This window comes from Denticeps clupeoides, chromosome 17 (genome assembly GCF_900700375.1).
Source record: "Denticeps clupeoides chromosome 17, fDenClu1.1, whole genome shotgun sequence".
NCBI lineage: Eukaryota > Metazoa > Chordata > Actinopteri > Clupeiformes > Denticipitidae > Denticeps > Denticeps clupeoides.
Window position 1 is genome coordinate 14,378,950 of NC_041723.1, and position 23,298 is coordinate 14,402,247.

The window sequence follows — 23,298 nt, forward strand, 5'->3', positions numbered from 1 at the left end:
AGTTCACTGTCTGGAATAAATTCCAACATGGGTGCAGGGCCACGGGTCAGAATGTGTCGTCATGGTGATACACGTCACAGCCTTTAACTGGTGAATGGCGACTGGGGAGAGGTGTGGGTGTGGTACCTTGATCGTTTCGAATTTGAACCCTCAGCCTCCCAGTTACATACATACACACACGCACACATTTATATAGGCTATTTAAATGGTACCATTTGTTAACCGTAACAACGTAATTAAAAATAAGGGGTAATGTTCAGAAACGTGCTTTATACTTATGTGCCGACGAATAAATATAAAAGATGTTATTTTTGGCACCATGCTAGGGTCCAATCGTCATATGGTGGCGTGGCATGGTACTCCAGTGAAGTAGGGGTGGGGAGGTAGTAGTCTAGTGGGTAAAACACTCGCCTATGAACCAGAAGACCCAGGTTCAAATCCCACTTACTACCATTGTGTCCCTGAGCAAGACACATAACCCTGAGTGTCTCCAGTGGGGACTGTCCCTGTAACTACTGATTGTAAGTCGCTCTGAATAAGGGCGTCTGATAAATGCTGTAAATGTAAAGTCTCTGGTTGGCTCCTAAAGGAATTATTAAGATTAAAAAAAAATTGTACTAACGGGTGGCCAGCGAGTGAAATATTTACAGACGGGGTTTTGGCTCAGTTCCTAGGAGTATTTATTTTCGGATAACGTAGCACAACTCGGCCGAACACCTGCACAAATACCGGAAGTGAGAAGGAAAAAAAAAAGTTTAATCACAAACAGTGTCGCAGCTCCCTGAAGACGACAACTTCCAAAAAGCGAAGTTAAAATGCCCCGGGACGCGCTTAGCCTCCTTGCCATCCTATGGCAAGCCATCCGGGCCAATAACGCGATTTAAAAATGATCGCACGGAGGGTTTGCCGTGTAATCCTGCCCCGTAATCATGTGACGCCGGACGCGCGAGTCCAGGGGCGAAAAGGTCACGACCATGAGCAGCGCGTTTAAAAACTGCAAGACCCTGATGGTGACCGGCGCCAGTCGCGGTCTCGGCCTGCAGATGGTCGAGAGCCTGGCGACGGGCACCTGCTCCCCCGGTAAAATCATCGCGACCGCGAGAGACCCAGGCGGAGCCGCGGTAAGACTGCGTGCCAGTAACACCGGTACTACACGCACCGGACCTACACGCACCAGAACTACACGTACCGGACCTACACGCATCATGACTTCACGCAAAGGCACTTCACGCATCAGAACGACACGCACCAGAACTACACGCACCGGCACTACACGCATCAGAACTAAACGCTCCGGCGCTACACGCACCTGCACTACGCGCATCAGAACTACACGCACCAGAACTACACGTACCGGACCTACACGCACCATAACGACACGCACCGGAACTACACGCTCCGGCGCTACACGCAGCGGCACTACACGCACCAGAACGACACGCACCGGACCTACACGCACCAGAACTACACGCACCGGACCTACACGCATCAGAACTACACGTACCGGACCTACACGCATCAGAACTACACGCATCAGAACTACACGCACCATAACAACAGAATTACACGCACCGACACTACACGCACCAGCACTACACGCAGAGACTTCTTTACTGGCGCTTCTGCTTTACAGGCTTTGCGGCGTCTGGCGGAAAAATTCCCCAACCTGCATATCGTGGCGCTTGGTAGGTACCGGTGTTCAGACTATTTAATAGTCTCTTTATTAGAGGCAAAAGGAACAATAATACCCGGCTCCTTATCCAGGGCCACTTATAATCAGTCCAATGTATCCACATTTATATATTTTTTATATTTTTACTGTGTTTAAACACAAAAAAATACTGAGTTTTTGTGACATATGGTTTGAGTTTAATCCGGAGAAAATTTGATTCATTCTTCAAAGGTGACCGGGAATCTTTCATCTATCCCAGTTCAAAATACACCAACAGAACCCAAACCATGACATGGAGCCAGTGCTCCCAGTTACAGGATTTTGGCATTAATGACCGTGCATAGAATAGATTATGAGAAGTTTAGTTTCGTTTATTTTCATATAGTTTATTTATGATTAATTTAGGGTGTAACGCTTTGCCTTTTTTTCCAGATGTTGTAAGTCAGGAGAGCATAGAAAAGGCTGCGCAGGAGGTTGACCAACTGGTCCGGGAAGACGGCCTCAGCTGTCTAATTAATAATGCTGGCATCAATGTGGTGGCCAACTTTGAGACGGTCACCGCCGAGAAGATGCTGGAGAACTTCCACACCAACGCAGTGGCTCCTCTCATGATCACCAAAGCGTTCCTTCCTCTGCTGAAGCGCGCGGCTGCCAGGGGGACAGGAATGGGTGTCCACCGGGCAGCTGTCATCAACATGACGTCTCTGCTGGGCTCAGTCGAGCTCAACTGGGGTGAACGGGCCAACAGCTTCAAATGGTACCCATATAGGACATCTAAGGTACTATACTTCATATACTCCATATAGCTCCATAACCATAGCATGCAATTATGGAACTGTTTGACATTTTTTGGACATTTTATTGATGTGATTCTGTGTTAAGAGTGCTCTGAACATGGTGACAAGGTGCATGGCTGTGGACATGGAGGCTGATGGGATCCTGTGCATGGCCCTGCACCCAGGATGGGTTCGCACTGACATGGGTGGGCCACAGGTAAACTCTCATTATTCATAATGCTCGATAAGATCCTGAGGGGCAAAAGAAGCATTGTGGGTGAAATCGATGTGGATATATAGGTGAGATTTCCGGAATTGAACAAATAAACACAAAATTGTACTTGCATTAATCTGTTTTTGGTTAACATTTCTGTTTTTAGGCCCCGTTAAGTGCAGAGGAGAGTATCTCATCAGTCCTGTCAGTGATTGGTGGATTGAGCGAAAAGGATCATGGGTCATTCCTGCACTACACAGGGGAGCCATTGCCCTGGTGATCTGGTTATTTGTCCATGCACTTAGTTTAATCAGGTTGTTTTCTTTTGCTTCTGTATTTATTGTACAAATAGAGTGTAATAAGCATGTTATGATAATGCAACTTGTGCTTCTTGTTGAATTAAAGTGACCTCGTCTCAGCAATAATTCATGCAGAAGTGATCACTTACGGGTCATAAAGCCTTCACAATAAAAGACCTCAGATCTTAATGAATTTTCATATCTGTTAGATAGTAAGACATATTGTACTCTAGGCAAATGTGTACATTCGTGGCCAGAGGTTTTGAGATTGACACAAATGCTGTTTTTCTCGGCACTTGTGTCATATACTCAGCAGTTTGCTGCTCCAGCGTTTTTAGATCTTTTTGTCAGTTGTTTCTGTGTTGTATTGAAGTATAATTTCCAGCATTTTATACGTTTCAAAAGCTTTTATCGAGTCCTGGCATGCTGTCAATCAACATCTGGGCCAAATCCTGACCGATGGCAACCAATTCCTTCATAATCAGTGGAGTTTGTCAGAATTTGTGGGTTTTTGTTTGTCCACCCGCCTCTTGAGGATTTCGGGGAGTTTCCTGGCCATGGATCCAAAATTTCAATGTTTGTTCCCTGTGCCAGGACTCCATCATGCTGGAAAAGGCATTGTTGTTCATCAAACTGTTCTTGGATGGTTGAGAGAAGTTGCTGTCGGAGGGTACCATACTTTATTCATGGCTGTGTTTTATGGCATAATTGTCAGTGAGCCTACTTTGGATGAGAAGCCGCCCCACACATGAAAGGTGTCAGGATGCTTTACTGTTGGCACAAGACAGGACTGATGGTAGCGCTCAGCTTTTCTTCTCTGGAGGTTTCCAGACAACCCAAACAATCGGAAAGGGGGCATCATCTGAGAAAATGACTTTACTCCGGTCCTCAGCAGTCCAATCCCTGTACTTTTGTCTGCTATTCTAACTCGGCATGACAAAATGATCTCCAGCCTTGTGCTCCTCAACACTCTCACTTGTGTTCAGAAGAGGATCGCTGGAATGATCTCAGCAGGTCCTTTTGTGGCAGGGCTGAAATGCAGGGGAAATGTTTTTCTGGGATTCATTTCATTTTCATGGCAAAGAGGGACTTTGCAGTTCATCTGATCACTCTTCATAACATTCTGGAGTTTATGCAAATGACCATAATAAAAACGGACTTTGTGAAAACCAGTATTTGTGTCATTCTCAAAACCTTTGGCCATGACTGTATTTTCACTGGGCACCTGTCTAATCTCTGAACCTGTGGGCAGATTAGCTTTAGATAGCAGGAGTTTTGCAGATGGTGCCATTTGTTCACATCATGTGCAGTGTAATCAGGATGAGCAGAGGCGTCTCCAACCAATTGTATTAAAAACTGCTCTGACTGGTTCTTCTGTGCACATGCCGGGTCAGGTGAGCGATGTCGTGTGTTTCAGGAGAGGAGTCAGGGCTAAAAGGACAGTAACTGTAACAGGTAATGAATGTTTCTTTACATTAACACATTATAATTACCAGAAATCAAATGTTGTATCTTTGATCTTTTCTGGTTGATTCTGGTTATTTTAATGATTGTAATAAATGTAATTCATCATAGTACATACCTGTGGATGGACGTAACAGTAAGTCATTTTTAATCAGACTTTTTAACCTGTAGAAGGTCAAGTCTCCATGGCGGCATACACTTGAAAGCATACAGAAGATGTAGATATCAGGAACTGAAAAAAAAAACGAACCCCCCAGAGGATAAACCTTATATAACCTGCCGAGATAATGCCGACTTTCAGCGAAGCTCTGAGATTGTCCATTTGGGATGTACGTCTGCCCTTCCCTGATGAAGTGAAGTATGTCATTTTGGCCATTTCCATCCTTATCGTTTTTATTGCTCTCGCAATACTTATCTGGCAAGTTTGCAACTACTGCAGCCAAACTTCACAATCGAAGAAAAAAGGTAAAGTACCAAAAGAACAGCACCAGAGACAATATTTGCCGAATGTATACTGTATTTTATTTTAAATTTGATCACTTAAACAAAACTACAATGTAAATAAGGGTTGTCTTAGGAAAACATAAATTTCTCATTATTATAGCGCTTTCTGACCAAATTAAATTGCAGTTAGCAACTCGGCAGCCGAGGGGAGAAATGCGAAAAGCCGGATCTTCATTGCAGACGGCCAGAGCCCGGATTTGAAGGTGAGCGGTTCTCGCCATGGTCTTCAGTACTCAGCCGGGTACAGGCATTTTCTGGCTCATCTTGAACTTGACTTTAAACCTGGAATGCAACTCCTTAAAATCTACTCTTGCAATGAAACAACGTTCCTTCAGTCTAGTCCTTTCTCGGGGAAATTGGTGCAAATGTCTGAAATAATTGATCAGCGTGGCCCTGTTGTCCTTTGCCCTCGGGTTGTAGAAGTAAGCCGTGTGTAGGAAATGGGTCAGAGATGATCCTTCTTCAAATACGCACACGCCCACAGACATGCTCCCCCTTTGCTCAGGAGGAGCGGCCCTGTGAAGAACTAGGCAGGCTGAGCCGCTACCTGTCTGCAGACTCCTCGCTCTCGGACCTGGGTGGCAGCCTGGACAGCCTCCTTGACCAGGAGGAGGAGAAGCAGGTGAAGGGCTCCCTGCGCTTCACGCTGTACTACGACCGGTCCGAGTCTCGGCTGGTGGTGACGGTGTCGGAAGCCCAGGGCCTGCCGCTGCGCGACTTCAGCCACAGCGTGGACCCGTTCGTGATGATCCGGCTGCTGTGGTCCGGAGGGGGTGAGAGAGAGCGGTCTGGCGTCCCGCTGCAGTGCGTGATCCACGAGTGGCAGACTCGGGTGGTGAAGGACAGCAGCAGCCCCCTGTTCGGGGACCAGTTCTCCTGCATACTGGAGGAAAAGGAGGTTCCTTACGTCACCGTTAGACTGGAGGTGTGGAAAGCAAGAGAACATTCAGATTGATTCATAATCGCATCACTTTGCAGGATGTGAATGGGTTTGTGATCCTCCCCTGTTTCATACAGGTCCAGGACTACGATAAGTACTCCAGGCACGGTATATTAGGAGAAGCTCGAACCAGTTTGAGAGGTCTGAAAATCTCCTATCCGACAGAAATACTGCAAGATCTTCAACAACCCAAGAAAGTCAGAGACCAATGCTTGATGAACCTCTCGAGCACCTTTCATATTTTCTAGCTAAAAATGCTAGTTCATTCATTATCATTGGTTAATCATGTCTTGTGTTTGTGCAGGACCTTGTGGGGGAGGTTCTCATTTCTCTCAAGTACCTGCCAACGTCTCACAGGCTAGAAGTGGGTCTTCTGAAGATTAGGACTATTTCAAAATTCTGTAAAGCTGACAGAGGTACGGTCGATACGGTTGGCAAAACAATACACTTAATCTAAATAGTGTAAAGCCCCATGGGCAACTATTCATTAGTTATTTTCTGAAAATCAGCCCACTGATTTTGATTGTTTAAGCAATCATTACCCGTCAATGTACATGAAGTTTAATAGTTTCTTGATGTGATACTTGATAATTTTTTTGTATATATATAATTCAAATCTACCTGTTCCCTATCACAGTGCTCTATGCCAGAACCTATGTTCTTTGCAACCAGAGTAAGCTCCGGCATCAGAACACCACAACGAAGACTCGTTGGGAGGTGACTGTCTTTAATGAGGTCATGGTCTTCATGCTGCCCAGCTCCCAGATAATGGACTGCTCCGTTGTGGTCACTGTATATGAGATTCGTGCTGAGAAGAAGTCCACCAAGCACTTGATTGGAAGGGTGGCCTTTGGAAAAAACATAACTTCAGAGGATGAACACTGGAGTCTGATGATGCACTCACTGCGACAGCCTATCGCCAAGTGGCATCTCATGTACGTCTGACAGCATCTTTTGGTCATGCAATTGACTTTGGCGGTAGTGTAGAGGTCCAGAACCGATACCAACCAGATATATACCACAAATCCCCCTGTTACAGTTCCTCACGCGTCCCTTAAGTCACGAGTAACAACACACATCGTATCTTCAGAGAGACCCTAGTGTCACTAGAGAATGTAAGTGAAGAAATGGACCATATCCTGAGGTTTCAGGAAAGTTCTATTGCATCCTTAGTGCCAGGATGTTTGCTTGTGTTTATCAGGAAACAGAGGGATGTCTTGTTTGAGTGTCATTAATGCCTTCAGGCTGAGGTAAAAAGTATGGAGGATCACCACAGAAGGAAAGAGCATGCTCCAGTTCCAAAGTGGACAAGGGAAGTAAACCAAGTTACATCTTTTTTTTTTACCTTTAATGGATATATTCTAGATTATACAGTATATCTGAAGGACCATGCTGGTTTAAGCAATGTAGTCCCTGTGTCCACTAGATGTCCCTGTGCGACCTCATAAACACATTACGCTGAGCCATTTAAGCCATTTAATTGTACCTTTAATTATATCTGTTTGTGAAACGGCCACTTCTTCATGATGAAATCCACACAACTTGTCCAAGTCAAAACATGGATTCCCCTATTCTTGTCCTTCTTGGACGATCCAGTTGTTTATCCATAATTTCTTCTGAGACTGCTTCTCACACGGAAAATGAAGATGAGGATCAACAACACATCATTAGATGCAACGAACTGTGATGTGATCATGTGACCACAGCATTACCTGAAGCTCCGGACTCAACAGAACAGCAAATTCACGGTGCGCAGGGCCAGATGGCACTGCTGAGTTGCTACTGTAGACAAGCACTATGCTTTGTGTATGACTGCAGCCCAGACACCAGATATAAATGGGCTTTTTGGGGAGACTAGAACAGTCTTTATTGTCACTGTTGCAGGAACAATGAACAACAGTGTGCTAGCGCTTCTTCCAGGCAGCATAATAATTAAGGACGTGAAATGAAACGAAGAATTTGTAAATATAAAGAAAAAAAGACAGAACACCTATGAACAATACAGTGGTCGATCCTGTTTTCATTCAGATGTCTGTGGAGGTCAAAGAATAAAGAGTGAGAAAGTCCGCCATGAGGCCTTGAAAACAAGACTCCTCCTCATGCTGCTGCTTGGAAGATTCCACATTCTTCAGCCTTCACAGCTGCGGAAAGGGCACAGAGGGGCAGCGGGCCCGCCATCTAACATCCCCCAGTCACCTTTACTTTACTTTACTTTACTTTATTTGGCAGACGCTTTTATCCAAAGCGACTTACAATGGGAAGACACCAGCAATTCTCGTTCGATTTCTATAGAATATCAAGTATACAAACTAAGAGCCCTGATAAGGCTTAGACTTGTCATTGAAGAACATGCTCGGAGAGTGTTGGGTGCTAGACTAAGAAAAATTATAATGTATTTATACATTTTGTATTTGTTTGTTAAATGTGTATGCATGTGTATGTGTTAAATTTGTCTGTAATATTTTTGGAATAAGAGGGTTTTCACCTTCTTCTTAAAAGTGGTGATAGTCTCGGCTAGTCGTGTGGAGGAGGGTAGGTTGTTCCACCAGCCAGGGACAACAACGGAGAACAGACATGATTGGAATCGGAGACCCCGTGAAGAAGGAATTTTTAGTCTCCTTTCGTTTGCCGATCTGAGAGAGCGTGTAGGAGTGTATCTAGGTAGTAGTGTGTTGATGTAGGAGGGCGCAGTTCCATTTACAGCCCTGTAGGCAAGCATCAAGGATTTGAACTCAATGCGAGCAGCTACCGGGAGCCAGTGGAGGGAGGTAAGGAGAGGTGTAACATGGGTGTATTTTGGCTGATTGAAGATGAGGCGGGCTGCCATATTTTGGACCATCTGGAGTGGTTTTATGGTGACTGCAGAGGCTCCAGCCAGGAGAGAGTTACAGTAGTCGAGTTTGGAGATGACCATTGCCTGGACGAGGAGCTGCGTAGCCTGTTGTGAGAGAAAAGGCCGAATCTTGCGAATGTTGTAGAGAGTGAACCTGCAGGATCTGGAGATCGCAGCAACATGATGGTTCAAACTCAGTTTGTTATCTATCCAAACCCCAAGGCTTTTTGCAGATGCCGTGGGTGTTAACAATAGCGATCCAATTTGAATTGAAAGGTTTTGCTGAGGAGAATTGTTGCCCGGAAAGATCAGAATCTCGGTTTTGGATAGGTTGAGTTGGAGGTGTCACCTGGATACCTGTCCACATTACGCGTGAACACAAAAACACCGATTTGGGTTTTGCTGCCGTTTTTTCGTCTAGTTGGCATTTTCGGTGTTTACTCTGCAGCAGGGATCACAAGATCCTTTTCAGCTTGATAGCGGGGAGGTTCTTTTTCAATAAAGCGCACAATAAACGACTGACTGGCTCTGAGAATCTCTTTTATCCCCTGTTAAATGTGACTTACTGAGGTTTTTATTGCCTTTTACACATTATGAGACATCAACCAGTATGGAGAGGTGACATGAGGAAGACAACGAGGGCGCACATCACCCTTCAAGTTATTGGATAAAAGCAAGGCTCTGGTCAAACGTAAATCTGAAATATATTCATCCAGGAGAGAAACCACTGCTAGTTGTGAGTAAAAAAAAAAATGGTTTTGGTCTGAACATGCTGAACCATGCAACTCCCCCAGGCTATACGCCCTGGTTAAGAAGCTGGTTCTTTTGAACGCGTTGTCTTTATACTGGCAACTTCTTCATGCATACAAGTAGTCCCTCACCAAAGCTTCTATTATCATCTTTTCGGAGCTGCATAAGCTGCTCGCCGTTGTCCACTCCACAGCTACACTTCTTTTGGACTTCGAGATCCTTGTGGACTCTCACAACCGCTGCAGAATGTTTGTCAGTACTGCACAGCAGTGTCCCCACTCACATTTATCTTCTCTGTTCTTGTTCCCTTGTCTATCTGAATGTATACAACTCTCGATTGGTTACAGTTATATCTCCTACAGAGGCTCGCCCATCTTAAAACCAAATCTTCAACTCTTCTTCTACCACTTGGTTAAATGGTGACCAGATTTGAGCTGGTGAAATCTCTACACTTTACCGCAAGTGGGGTGCAAAAATTCCGCGTGCGCGAGGGGGGTTGTGATACTTCCATTACTGTGTGAGAGGGTGGCCAGTGGTACTTCAAGTAGCGCGAGTACGCAGAAAACCAATACTTTCCGCGAGTGGAAGTGAATAGGCATGACCGTTCTAAAAACCCGACGCAGTTTCCAGGTCTCAAACGAGGACATGTCCAGGGAGAAGAGGACATCTGGTCGCCCTAGTTAAATGTTAAAATGAACGATATTGTGCAACATCCTGCAACCGCAGGGGTTGGGTCTCATGTGAGGAAGCAGTCGTGCCATTTGCTGTAGAACCCGGTGAGTTGCACAACCGAACACCACCCCATCCATTGAAAGAATGGTGCCAAGGTGCCTCCCTCAAGCTTCAGTTTTGTGTGTGTGGAGGAAATTGGTGAGCTATATGTACCACACTTGCATACCGCACATAGTTGAGCCCGTTACAGCTATTTGTGGAGAGGATACCGAGCGGAGGGACATGCGTCAGCGGAGCTGGAAACGGCTCCTGCCTTTTGTGCAGACGTTGTTGTGCTGTAGTGCACACGGTTGGAACAAATGTGACAGACGAGCAGCCAATCCGACTTTGCATTGTTTTTCTGCGTGAATAAATGATTGCGAGAACCGACTTGGATCCAGCACGCGGGGGCGGGAGGGACGGAAAATGTTGGCCAATGCTTGTGTTGACACTGTCGAAGCCGAAGGCATCAAAAGGTAGGAAATCCAAACAGAAAACAGAAAAAAATGTCCCCTGCTGACAAACGCCACCCAGCCCAACCCCCTTGTCAGACTCTGCATTCCAGAGCGAGAGAGAGAGAGACAAAAACTCTCACAAGGCCCGTCCCTAAAAACATGTTCACTGCTGCCACGGCCCGTGACCAGAGACCAGTTTGTTCTGGTAGTGGCCCAAACCCCCCCCCCAGGCTGATGATAAAAAGCTTTTAAACGGTAGCTATTGGCTCCGTGCTCTGTGCTGCACTCTCACAGATTGGTGTTCCGCGCCGTGCCAGCATGAAGACTTGAAGTGTCCTTCAGAGCGCCTCTGCCGGTATAGAGTTAGGCCGCAGGTTTATTAAATTAACATTGATCCGTCTGTGTCAGTCAGGACACGCTTCCAGGCCCACGGCAGAGCGGAAAACAAGCCCAAGCAGTCAGCTGTGGCAATTTGGCCATTATCTTCTCAGGAATGTTTTTTTTTTTTTGCTTGACCTGCAAGTGGTCTGTGGCCCTGGGTGGGTGGGACTGTGCCGCGATTGGTCGAGCGAGCCCTCGGTGAAGGTAGAGCCTCCACCCTCTGCCCTTTGTTACAGGTGATCGATTTGCACCGAGGTTGCTGTCAGGATAAGGCTTATCGGAGGCTGAATCGCCTTCATAACGACCTGACACAGAAACGTCGGGTCTGCTCAGCTCAACTTTAAGCTACATCCGCCGAGTTCAATGTGCAGATGCACAGGAGGAAATAGAGGAAATGAAGTCAGAGGGATGACAGCGTTGCAACAGACGCGCTAGACGACGTGGCAAGGATAAACATGCAAGGTCAGAGGTCAGAGATTAGCGTGGCGAGAGTGTGGGGTAAAGATTCATTAGTATCCCAGACTGGCCTAATTAATAAACCCAACGTGTCTCAGTGTGACTCAGACCACATTTGTGATGCAAATAGGAAAAAAACGTTTTCATCCTACCGTTGACTTTGAACATCAGCTTCTCAATGTCAGTGGGTTCACATATTTATGATAAATCCCTTGCTGTTGTTTCCCAATCGCAAGCTGCTTTACCATCAAAGCTGTTTATGACTATTAAGGATTTAAAAGTACAGTTGTGCTTGAAAGTTTGTGAACCCCTTAGAACTCTATCTCTATGTCTGCACAGATATATTCTAAAACATCATTGCCATACAGGTCCCAATGAAAACTCATTTAAACACACAAGACAATAATATGTCAGAACTTATTTATTGAGAAAAACATTGATTTGGTCTTCCTCAAGGTTCTCCAATTGGATTGGTCACAAGTATGAGTGTGTGAGTGAATGGTGGGTGAATTCCTGTCCCGCACACCACTGTCCTGGATTAGGAATGAGCGGTTATGGACAGTGAGAGAGAGCGAGTGTGTGAGGATGAAATGTTATCTCTTCAGTGTGTCTTACTGCAGTCAAAATAATTCACTGTTCAATTACTTATTCACTTTCAAGTGTTTCCCTAATATAACTGCATTGTATGCAACTGTACAAATATACGTCATGCGAATTTTTCAGCATCGTAATTATATGGTGGCAGAGCACTTTCGGGTACATAAAAACGTATTAGTCTTTTGTATTTTCAATAGTACCCATATGAGCAATATGTGTATGCATCATTAGTGCTAAAATAAAATAGCAGTTAATGGAAACTCTCCAAATCCTCGGTCAGAGCACCAATACAGACTAGCACAAGGGCTTTTTTCTGCACATTTTTTATTGATGAAAATATTTATGCAAAGCCAGAACTGATACAGTATATGTTTATGGAAAATAGCCTGGACTTCATACAATTGTGGGAAAGCCTGCATATCTAGTCACAGTTACATATGTAAGCAGGGGAGGATGGTGTTCCACTTTCTTGTCAACAGAGATAAGTTGAGAGAAGTTGGGGTTCACGTTTTAAAAGTGGATTTACTGCATACTAAAGCAGCAACAGCCTTAAGTACACATTCAAGGTCATAAAGCCAACATTTCACATACACCTCTTCACATTTTCTGTGAGCATTAATCCTGGTCAGGATCAAAACTGGCCAGACTCATCCCACAGGACCAGACAGATTTGAAAAAAATAATAAAATATATTTATTCACATTTAATAGCTTTTAATATTGGGGGTGCAAAAAACACGACTATTTCACAGTATGTACAATTTGAGGGGAAATAGAGAGAACAAGAGAAGAGAAAACTTTCTTATTAAGAAAAATACATCTTCCATCACAGGAAAAAAAGAAGCTGCATTTGAAGGAGTCTAGAACGTTCCACTGACAATGTTAGCAAAAGGCTCAACATTCTAAAATGATTAAATAATCAATTTTACCATCTACATAAAAACCAATACAGTGGTGAAATGAACACAGTATGCAGATTGAAATGAGACACAGTCGTAGTCACACACAAAATACTAAGTAGAAACCATTTCTACACATGGATAAGTATGGTCAGCAAGAAAATACACATTCATCGTTCAACTTCACATTACACAACAATAGAAAAACAGGTTATGGAAAAAAAAAAAAATGGGACCATGTCTTTTAATAAGACAGTTACATATTTACCATTTACAGTCCCTGTGAACCAATAATGCTCTCTGGATAAGGTTATCTACTTTTGTCCTATATATGTCAGACCTTGCAATGTTGGATCCCGGAGAGCTACACCCTGCATATTTTAGTGTTTTTCAGCATGTGATACACATTTTTCAGCTTCTTAGCTAATGATCAAACATTGCAGGAGCTGAATAAGGTGTAACAGAGCATGGAAAACACTGAGCTGGGGTGGAGCAGGAGAGGCCTGTTAAAGCCACACAGCCACATCAGGAACAGAATGAATATCAAGAGAGATTCTCTCCCTTTGGCTCTCCAGTTTACCCATGGGGTACACCTTTGGAGACACGTACTGATTTATTTAGGTATATGTGCATCACATTAACCTAATACTGCAGCAGAAACCCTCAGCTTATGTTTTCACATTCAAGTTGAGAAGGAAAGACAAAAAAAAAAAAAAAAAAAAAAAAAAAAACAGCAGGAATCACAGTTGGAACAAATTAATATTAGTACACAGCTTAGACCAGTGTGTTTTGGCGTGTCAAGTGTTTTGGCATCGTGTACCATTCTGCTCATTGACTTTCCAGTTGGACCTTATACTCACACGGTATATTTCCTATCAGTGCTGCAGAGATAATGAGGCATGACAGGATTACCCTTGGACACGTCAAGCATTTCGGTACTTTTCCACCAGGGCCTAGACTGTACTGTATTTTTCCACAGCCACGCGTTGGAATAGTCATGCTTTGTTTTCTGTTCGACCTCTATCTTTGGCAAGAGGTCAATTATCTTGCATTTGTTAAAGAGCATTAAAAGCCCCCCAAGTGCGTGAAATGTTTAAAAACTTGTATAACTTGTAAACACCGAGAAGCAATGCATGGGACATGTTTCAATACAAGCCAGATATACCGCAAGTGGCCATCGGCCTGGTCCATGCAACAGCTTTCAAAGATCTCCATAAGTACAGTGCTGCTTGTTTTAAGATAAATGCCCAGGTCCCCTAACTCACTCCCCTGTATCTACCACACTGTCTGCTGATCTGTCAACTTCAGGTCTACAGGTACAACGCCTCAAACCCCCAGTTTCGTCTTCAGCTCATAATATGCCTCAAACCTGGCGACGGCGTATTCCTGCGAGGAAGGAAAAAGATCCTGATCAAATGCCATTCATAATGATCATTTTATTATATAAAAAGTGAATTAACGTCCTAAAAACTGCTCATATAATATAACTAATTTTGATATTAGATAGATCATTATTAAGCTTCTGTAAACTTGTTTAAAAATCTATAACAATAATCAATGAACAATAATCAGTTAAGCACATTAACCTTGATTTTGGAACTTCAACTTACCATGTAGCCAAAATTTATGGTAGAAATTCTTGCTTGGACAATGGCCCACAGACCCCAGAAGAAGTGTGAGGCAAGAGCAAACCTGTCAAGTTGAAAACCAGCAACAATAAACACACATATTAAACCTCATGCATTGGGCAACATACCGCTAAATGAACAGAGTAAACTTTCCATAAGGAAACGCACATTTCATCACTCCTGGCCACTCTGGACCAGAGTTCAGGGGACTCTTTAAGAGAGAGGCATGGCTTTTACAAAGGCTAACCATTGCTAATTTGGTTCATGACATAAAATGACGCAAAATCACATTCTCAGTAGAAACGAAGTTACAAAACCAGGATCAGCAGCTTTGCTATATAACCACTAATCTCATGTTTACAAGCCATAAAAAAAAAACTTCTCATGCAGAACTAGTTGCACCAATCACATGATCTTAAAGGCATCTTTACCTGTTCACCTCCTTGATCATGGCCTCCTTCAGTTTTGTTTGGTCCTCTTTGCTCAGATTCTCGAATCCTTTGTTGTATTCGGAGAGGTAGTGTTCATAGAAATGCAGCTGTGAAGAACACGAACACCCATGTTGGTGCAATTCAGTGATTTGTACTTCAACTTCTTATATCGGGTGGATATGAACTGACCTGCTGGGCTTTGGTTGGGTAGTTCTTGGGGTTGACCTTGAAGAATGGTGGCTTGTCACAGTTGTAGTCATACATCCACTCACAGAAGTGATTCCCAATGTCAAATCCCCTAAAATGGTGAAAACAAACAGTGTGTAGTGTTTAGAATTAAATCACGGTTGAGCTCATTGGTAAAAATGTCAAAACCGTAAAACATTAAAGTATGTGTGGCTTCTGAGGAACAGAGAGGAACAAATTACTCAAATTTGTGGGTAGGAGAACCATGCAGTGTGGTGATTTAAAAAAGGTAAATCACAGCTGCTTTGGAATTCAGACAAAAGACAAGTTACATGTTTGAAGGCCAAGCTCCATTCCATCCGCTCACCCCTGACTCCAGCACTATGAGCCAAAAGCTGAAAACCAGTGCCGTCAAGAGCCCTTTAAATAACCGGCCACATTGCAGAGACCATCTTGGACGGAAGGATGGGAGGACAAACAAAAGCACGTTGTGCCATTTTAGGTTTCCCCAGCTAGCAGCGAGCAGGTTCCCTGAGAAAAAGGGACCAAGGACCGCACGAAGGAATCACTCTTACGTGAACATGTGTGAAAACTGGCAGTGTTTTGACTGAGTCCTTTTTGGCCCAGAGTCAGAGATTTCAATGCTTGAAGGGCCCGTTCTCTGAGACTCTGGAAAGAAAAGCATTCCACGCTTTAGAGGAAAGAAAAAGAAAAAAAAAAAGACTACGATTTGACGGCCTTGCATAAATGAAGGGCTCTTGTTCTAACACAATACCAAGGATCTGGAAGGAGTTGAAGTTGATCAAAGAGCGTGAACAACTCAGTCTGACGTTTGGACGGCAAACTTGAAATGTATTTAAAAAGAATAAAGAAAAATCCATTGTTCATGCAAGAGCACATTTTTGGAAAAGGTTAAATGAAAGCACACTTAAAAGTAATAAAGAAAGTAATAAATTGTTAATGTATTTGGTGTACAAAGCCAAGAAATAACAGAATTTACAGCATCACTTTTGATTAAGTTCTGTAAATGGGGCCAAAGTCCAGATTGGATTGAATAGCTGGCTCAGATCCACTGGTGCCGCACTGCAATAAATCTAGAACACAGCAGAACCTTGAGAGCACGATAAAGGATGTCTGCAATGTCATCATTCACTGGGACTTTTGAGGATATGCATTGTGTTTCGGACGATAGACCGGCGTCAGCTCCAGTTAGGCTAATGGACTGCTGGCCGAAGCACAAAGAGTATTTCAGACCACCTCATTCTGGGACGCCTGCCTCTGTTACATAATCCAGGCAAAACCAGGATTTAGCCCAGAGACTGGGTAAATATGTCCACATTTGCATTATCTACATTTCTATCTATGCATCTATCCATCCAACAGTGTTTGTCACAGACCTGTAGTTGTAGCTGCTGTACTCAAAGTCAATCAGCATTAGCCTCTGCTTCTCGGTTGTCTCACTGCCGCTCAGAAGCAAGATATTTCCTAGGAAACAAAGAACATATGTCAAATAAGACAAAGAATCCCTTAGAGGCAAAGAGGACAAAGGTTAGAATATAGAAGACATGTCTTGTCTCCTACCTTCTTGGCAGTCATTGTGGCAGAAGACAACAGGAGAGCAAGTGGATGCCAGTAGATTTCTGTGAACAAAACCCAAAAAAAAAAAAAAGTGCTTCCATGTTACAGTCAATGAAGTGATCAATTCTGGTTCACTAGGACCCCCCAACTATGAATACAATCTTTTTATTCACTCTGTTGTAGTTTCTATACAGAAGTCAGACAATAAGTCAGACAATAAGTTACAAGTTCGTCTAAATGTTCTCTAAAGAGGAAGGTCTTGAGTTGCCGTTTGAAAGTGCTCAGTGACTGAGCTGTTCTGACCTCGAGGGGAAGTTCATTCCACCACCGAGGGGCCAAGACGGAGAAGAGTCTAGATGAGTCTAGAGTCTAGACGTTTATTCGGACATTCTATAGTTAACCAGAACCAGAAGCATTTACAACATGAGCAATGTCTGGACTACAGTTTTGATAAACTAAACGTTATTTAAATGGGTCAAACAAGAACATTATATAAAAAACTAGGACATTTCTAAATGACCAGACAATTTTGAACTTTTAAAGTGAGTGTGAAAACTTACTTCAGCCTCTCCATCTCCTGCGGCAGGTTGTAACTCAGCAGGCGAGTAAATTTGCTGATGAGGGACTCTCTGAGGAACGTGATCCTCAACACCTGGTTCATGTACCTGTTCAGAGGGGGTCGAATACACAGTTATGACGTTTCGTTCCACGTTTGCATGCATCACTGTGTACAATGTGTGGGCAAAGATGTGTCACGATGTCTTAATGACATATAAAAACAAATTGGTACTTGTTCCGTGGTGTTCAACCAGGGTCAGAAAAGCATGAACTATCCCGCATGAATCAGCCTAACCCCTGTCCAGCTGCTGAGTATATTTACTCATAGCGTCCAGCAACACTCCGGTACTTTCCATTCAGCAGGGGAGAGATAACGCCGAGCACACGGCTGGCAGCCCACAACAGAGCACTCACTCACTTTTCCATGGTGCCAAACAGCCATTTGGGCTCCTTGTTGAAGGGCATCCTCATTCCGTGGAAAATGGCCATTTTCTCTGCTATTTCAGCAGAAATACCAGGAATTTGCAGCTCCTCAAGGTCCAGTTTTCGGCTCTGTGAATTGCAAGGTCAGGAAGTTACACCACTGTTTGCTGAGTGGGTAGAGGCAGGTCATACTGACAGGTGAAGGACAACTGGCTTCCCACTCTCTTTAACTACCGCAACCTACTACAAAACTAACTACAGTTACCTTTTACAAAAATGAAAATTATTACATTGTATTGTGCAGCATGCAAAGTTGAATGACATGAGAACTGAGCTCCCAAGCACATATGCAGAACTTAATACTCCAACCCACACTAAGCTCAGGGTGTGTTTATGTGTGAAAACTCACAGGAACAAACTCCTCCAGCCTTCCTTGGGGAAAGATGCCATAAAGCTTAGGGCCCAACTCCCTCTCAGCCAGAATGGCAAACATGACGCTCTCCAGCACCATGGCTTCAGCTCCCTGTGAACACAGAAGACAGGCAAATAATCAAACACACACACATCAAAATGATCTAAGTTCTGGTTTATCGGGTTTGGTGGGTTCTAAAGGAGAGTGGCTCAAATGTAAAGGCTGTTGGAAAATGCAGCCAAATGCTGAGCTGCTGTAAACTGTGGACTCTTGCCACTTTGTGTGATAAGATGCTTCCGATGGATGGATTAACACAGCTCTGTGTATGCAAAAAGGCTGAAAAAAAAAAAAAAAAACATTCTGTGCTTGGTACAGAACCTTGACGAAACTACGGAAATGTCGTGGTGAATGGCAGGAGCTTTAGTTCATTCTAACAGGTCACATGCTCAGAATGCAGCGTGGAGATCCCCATGAGAAAAGGAGCAGCACAACAAGGGAGGCAATTGTGCTGATGCAAACCGGGCCTGCCAAACACATTAGTCATGAACTGGGGCTGCCTAACTGAAGGGGACGCTTGCATTTAAATTCCACTGAGATTGGCGGGGGGAGTTAATCAGCAACTTTTCAGACAAGTCACGACACGACGCCCAATACCAAAAAGAAAAATTCTTCTTCATTCTAGTCTACAAATAACTTCCAAATCACACTAAAATAGGTTGGCAACCAAGTATGTATGGGTTTTAGGAAATAACTGAGGGAGTCTTCTCCTATGAAGACCAGTGCTAGAGCACTCACAGTTAATTAGCTTTAAAAGTCTATAGGTATAGGTCTATAGGTTTATGTCCGGAGGCGGCCTTTTGCCAAACAACAGAACTTTCCTTGGTCAGGACAACGACATATGCGAACTAGGCCCCGCCCTCAATTGTGCAACGACATCCTCTTCAGGGGGTCCTGCTGATATGACTTACTCATTCCAAAGGTCAGTAACTATTCTCAAAATGTGGAAGGAAATTATGCTTCATCTAGAACACTGCAAACATTCTTTTAGAGCTGGTAAGCTCAGCCACTGACGCGTGCATTTCTGACCAATAAAAGTTACTCTGTTACTGGAAAACAAAGCAACAAAAACTAAATTCTGAAAAACAACATGTATATACAAAAACATATGCAGGTGTGATGATACTAAAATGAATGGGTGAAATCACGTTAATGTTCACACAATCAGGAAGGCAAAAGAAGTGCAGCGTAGCTCCATGGGCAAGGGCAACACCTGCTCTCTCCCTTCCCTTTTTGGACGAGTGACCTTAACAAAGCAGCTGACACCATTTGTCTCCAGAATAGGTAAAGTGGAAAAAATAACAAATACATACACCAAATTTTTTTGAAAGTGTGGTCCAGAAAACAAACAGAAATCTAGATGCTAAAGGAAAATCGGGAGTCGGAGAAATGAGGTCCCAGACAGGATCTCCATCTGACGTCCACCGGCAGACAGGGGGGTTAAACACAGGATAAGCTCTTAATAGGATGCATCTCACACAGTATTGTAAACCAAAGCGACTACATGCCAGGACGAGGTAAGGCCTGGTAATACCTGCTGTGACTCATCCCGCCATACATATTAAAACAGCGACTCTCTGCACGCGGGCAGAAGACACGCCAGGCGAGAGCAGGAAAGTAAAAAGTGCATGAATCTTTGCAGGCAAATAATTATACCGGAGCAATATTCTAATTAAAGAGATAAAAGAAACCTAAGGTTTGAATCTAAAATGTTACTTTCGTGCATCAGAAAGTTGAGTCCTTGAGGTTGCTTCAGAAATAAGAAGGGTTAAGATGCAGAAGAGCCAAAGCAAGTTCTGTGCAGAGGACTGTTGCTCTTAGTTACTTACTTGAAAGGCATTTTCTTTGTTTGACTGTCTGGGCTCCCCTTTATTACAGGACATCTATCAATGAAAGAAAAAAGCAAGAAACTAACCATGAGCATGTACAGATTGTTTTCAAAAGCAGACAGCCCTTCTTACAAAGTGAAGGAGAGGAGCAGATCCACCATGAAGAAATCAAGACGAAGGTACAAAAGCAATAAAAATAGCATGTTCATTCTCATCTCTGATCAACCCAAGAGTTGTTGAAATTTCAGATATTGCTTGCTAAGTAGCACCCAAAGGTCAGACTGTACTGTTCACTAATTTTCCATAAAACTAATTCAGCAATAACCATTCACGTTACATGACTAATAACACTTTCATAATTCCTTTCAGGAGAAGCAGAAATATTTATGGAGAAAACTTTATGATGGTCATTGCATGTTCTAGCTATCTGGCTATAATACAATTTTGTAGAACTAATATGCTATGGCAGAGAATCTGAGTATCAGGAAGGGGAAAAAACTTGAGTCAGTTTCACAAACAGAAAACTAACACTAAATCAAAAATGATTCCTGTTACATCAGGAAGCAGAACATTTCCAGACTCAAAACATGCACTGAATGGGAAATACTCCAGACTTACTTTAAGAGTGTGATTTCGATTAAGAATTGATTTTAATCAGTGTTTGCAACACTGCCCCTGTAGTGCCCCATTCCACCATTTTAAGCAACAAATGAACTCTTATAGCACTAATTCATAGTATTAGATCATTGGTAGACACAAAATGAAACCATAATTGTATTAGAACCAAACAATGCAAATGAAACTGCCTTTAAGGTGTTTTTTATGGCCTGAGATTGTAATTACGGTAGTTTTTGTACCGTTTTGTTTGTGCAAAATGCTATAAACTGGGTAAATTTAATGAGGGAGGGGGTGGATAAAAACATACAGCAAGTATTACAGAAATGTTGTGCATCTTCAGAGAGCAACTCTCAAGAGTGGACAAAGCGTAAACTTTGAAGATATTGCTGCAGCTTCAGGGATCTCATACTGTACCGTGTTTGGTATGGTGGGATCACCTGGAAACAAGAGTGCTCAAGGCACGCTCCTTTTGGAAAGCCTACGGCAAAGAAGACACGCATGTACAGCCATGGTGGTACATCACCCGACAACAACTGCAGCTGCGTATTCACACTCCAGAAACCCATACCCGCCCATTAACATTCTCTCTCACTCTCACTCTCACTCACGTCTTCACACAAAGTTGTGCAGCCAGTATAAGCTATAAAGAATGGTTTTCCACCCAGGCTTAGTTAAAAAAGAAAAGAAAAACGGGGCAAGGGAGGGTGTTAAAAAAAAAAGTGGCCTCTTCATTTACTTAATTAACAAATGCAATAAGGCAGGCCAGTCATGGTGGATTACTACATGTAACTACCAGTATGGAGCCAAATGTGACACTCACCAAATAATAATTAACTCACAATATTATACCAAGTTTACTTTTCTGTATAATGTGATTGGTTATAGGATGGTATATTTTTAGTGAGTAAGAGGTGTATACTACAGTACTGGTGAGGGTGCCTGGCTGTTAACCAACCTGCAAGATCGCGCCATACAGACGCAGCAGCACGTTGCGTGGCTCGTCTCCCACGGCAGGGTAGTTCTCTGGCAAGGCGCACAGGAAGAGCATGTTGCTCAGACCCCCCCTACAACAGACAGAAAGGGGGAGAGAGAATGAGACGGGGGGGGGGACAGAGCCAGTCACCAAGAAAGAGAGCTTTACACCCGTATTATAAACGTATCATCAGAACAGTTTCCTTTTAAAACACGCGTGTATTATTCTAGATTCTAGCGCACGGTGGTTCTACCTTCCTGGCTTATCGATCGAACGTGCAGGGTCCTCGGACGTGGCCCGTTCCACGTTCCTTATGGCGATAACGGATCCTCGGGGGACAAGGGCAGCCTCGACCCCACCCCCGCGGTCTTACCTTATAACGTTGATCTGGAAGTCGTCCTCGGTGACGGTCTTCCAGGCGCCGTGGAGAAATTCTCTGCACCAGAGGAAGGCTTTGTGTTTGGTCGGCTGGTCGGGCTCGTCGGACCGATGGAGGTCTTTGCATTCGGGCTCGGCGTCCGCCTGGACCTCCAGCGCGTTGTCCGTCACCAGCAAGCCCAGCGACATCGAAGGGGAGGATGACACCCCGTTAATAAACTTGGTTTTCATTGCGGTACGAAAAGTGTGTAGCACTTCAAATTCTTCACTCAAGCTAAACAGCAACCTTCAACACGGAAAGAAACTGCTAATAGTAATAATAATAATGACGACGAAGACGACAATAACACGACTGCTCTCCGACGTCCAGGGACTCGAATGACTAAACGTATGCTGCTGCGTCCTTAAACGTTGAATTGTTAGATTCTTCAATAAAGGGGGGTTTGTGCGCACGTCACAGTACCACACCCGAGCTTGCCTCCCATTGGCTGAAAGCGGCACGTCCCTGTGGCGGTCGACCAATCACAGCGCGTCTGGTAGGTATTCGGATTTTGACCGTAAACCTTGACATCACGGGTGATGCACGTAGCACATGAGCGCGTTTGTTTGGGTTTTTTTTTTTTTTTTTTTAACTCGAACTCTCACGCTACGTGTGGCCTGCGTCCAAAATCCTTAATGAACTGATTAATTCTTTAATAATTCCATGTACGCAGCCAGGGTCATGTGACCCTGACTCATGGGCATAAGAAAAGATTTAATTCACATGTTGGGGGGACGTGGCATATTCCACACATCATCTGTCAGCTAATGTCAATCTTTCACATGAGATGGTTCAGATCAATAACTAAACTACAATGGAAAGAAATACAAAAAGCAGAATAAAACAATGAAAAACACTGGTAATCGTGCGTGGCAATTTCACTTCACATGCTCTTTAGAAAAGTTATTATTACATACAATCTTCTTTAGCTGCCTTGCCTGTCGATTCATCACTGGAATCAGCATCTGTTTAATTAGACCCTTCATTGTTCATTTTAATAAAAAAAAGATGTTCAGAAATACTTTGCATTAACACTGTATTAGAGTAGCACATTAACCAGTTTTCACAAAAATTACACCAAGCTGTAAAATATGCAATTAATAGATGTTGGTAGGTTTTAGTGTATCCAATTCATGAAGTTCTAAGCCGTTCAATTTTTGTATAGCAATTCTTTGTTTGGTTTAATATTTATCTAGAAATAGATACAAAGAGATGTATTTTGAGGTGCTACCAAGAT

At 43.5% G+C, this 23,298-nt stretch overlaps 3 protein-coding genes across 4 annotated transcripts; 2 read left to right on the forward strand and 1 right to left on the reverse strand.

The window, feature by feature from the left end:
• Window positions 1–860: 860 nt before the first annotated feature.
• Window positions 861–4,739, forward strand: LOC114767498 (C-factor). 2 transcript variants are annotated; one of them, XM_028959373.1, is made up of 6 exons: window positions 861–1,121; window positions 1,634–1,685; window positions 2,105–2,451; window positions 2,555–2,665; window positions 2,829–2,976; window positions 4,356–4,739. In XM_028959373.1, exons 1-5 carry the CDS (start codon window positions 975–977, stop codon window positions 2,940–2,942), a joined length of 771 nt encoding a protein of 256 aa, XP_028815206.1. In that variant the 5' UTR covers window positions 861–974; the 3' UTR covers window positions 2,943–2,976; window positions 4,356–4,739. The 2 variants fall into 2 exon arrangements, with proteins under 2 accessions (XP_028815206.1, XP_028815207.1); XM_028959374.1 differs by lacking the exon at window positions 4,356–4,739 and having other exon boundaries at window positions 2,829–3,087.
• Window positions 4,079–8,174, forward strand: syt19 (synaptotagmin XIX). The gene is made up of 7 exons (XM_028959372.1): window positions 4,079–4,416; window positions 4,597–4,890; window positions 5,056–5,132; window positions 5,435–5,854; window positions 5,947–6,066; window positions 6,174–6,285; window positions 6,507–8,174. The coding sequence occupies exons 2-7, from the start codon at window positions 4,713–4,715 to the stop codon at window positions 6,812–6,814; spliced, it is 1,215 nt and encodes a 404-aa protein (XP_028815205.1). The 5' UTR covers window positions 4,079–4,416; window positions 4,597–4,712; the 3' UTR covers window positions 6,815–8,174.
• A 4,185-nt stretch (window positions 8,175–12,359) lies between these two features.
• Window positions 12,360–22,445, reverse strand: chka (choline kinase alpha). The gene is made up of 12 exons (XM_028959054.1): window positions 22,017–22,445; window positions 21,626–21,734; window positions 20,053–20,106; window positions 18,164–18,277; window positions 17,750–17,883; window positions 17,334–17,438; window positions 16,777–16,835; window positions 16,593–16,680; window positions 15,199–15,307; window positions 15,010–15,116; window positions 14,561–14,642; window positions 12,360–14,336 (listed from the first exon to the last, which is right to left on the reverse strand). The coding sequence occupies exons 1-12, from the start codon at window positions 22,250–22,252 to the stop codon at window positions 14,277–14,279; spliced, it is 1,257 nt and encodes a 418-aa protein (XP_028814887.1). The 5' UTR covers window positions 22,253–22,445; the 3' UTR covers window positions 12,360–14,276.
• Window positions 22,446–23,298: the final 853 nt, after the last annotated feature.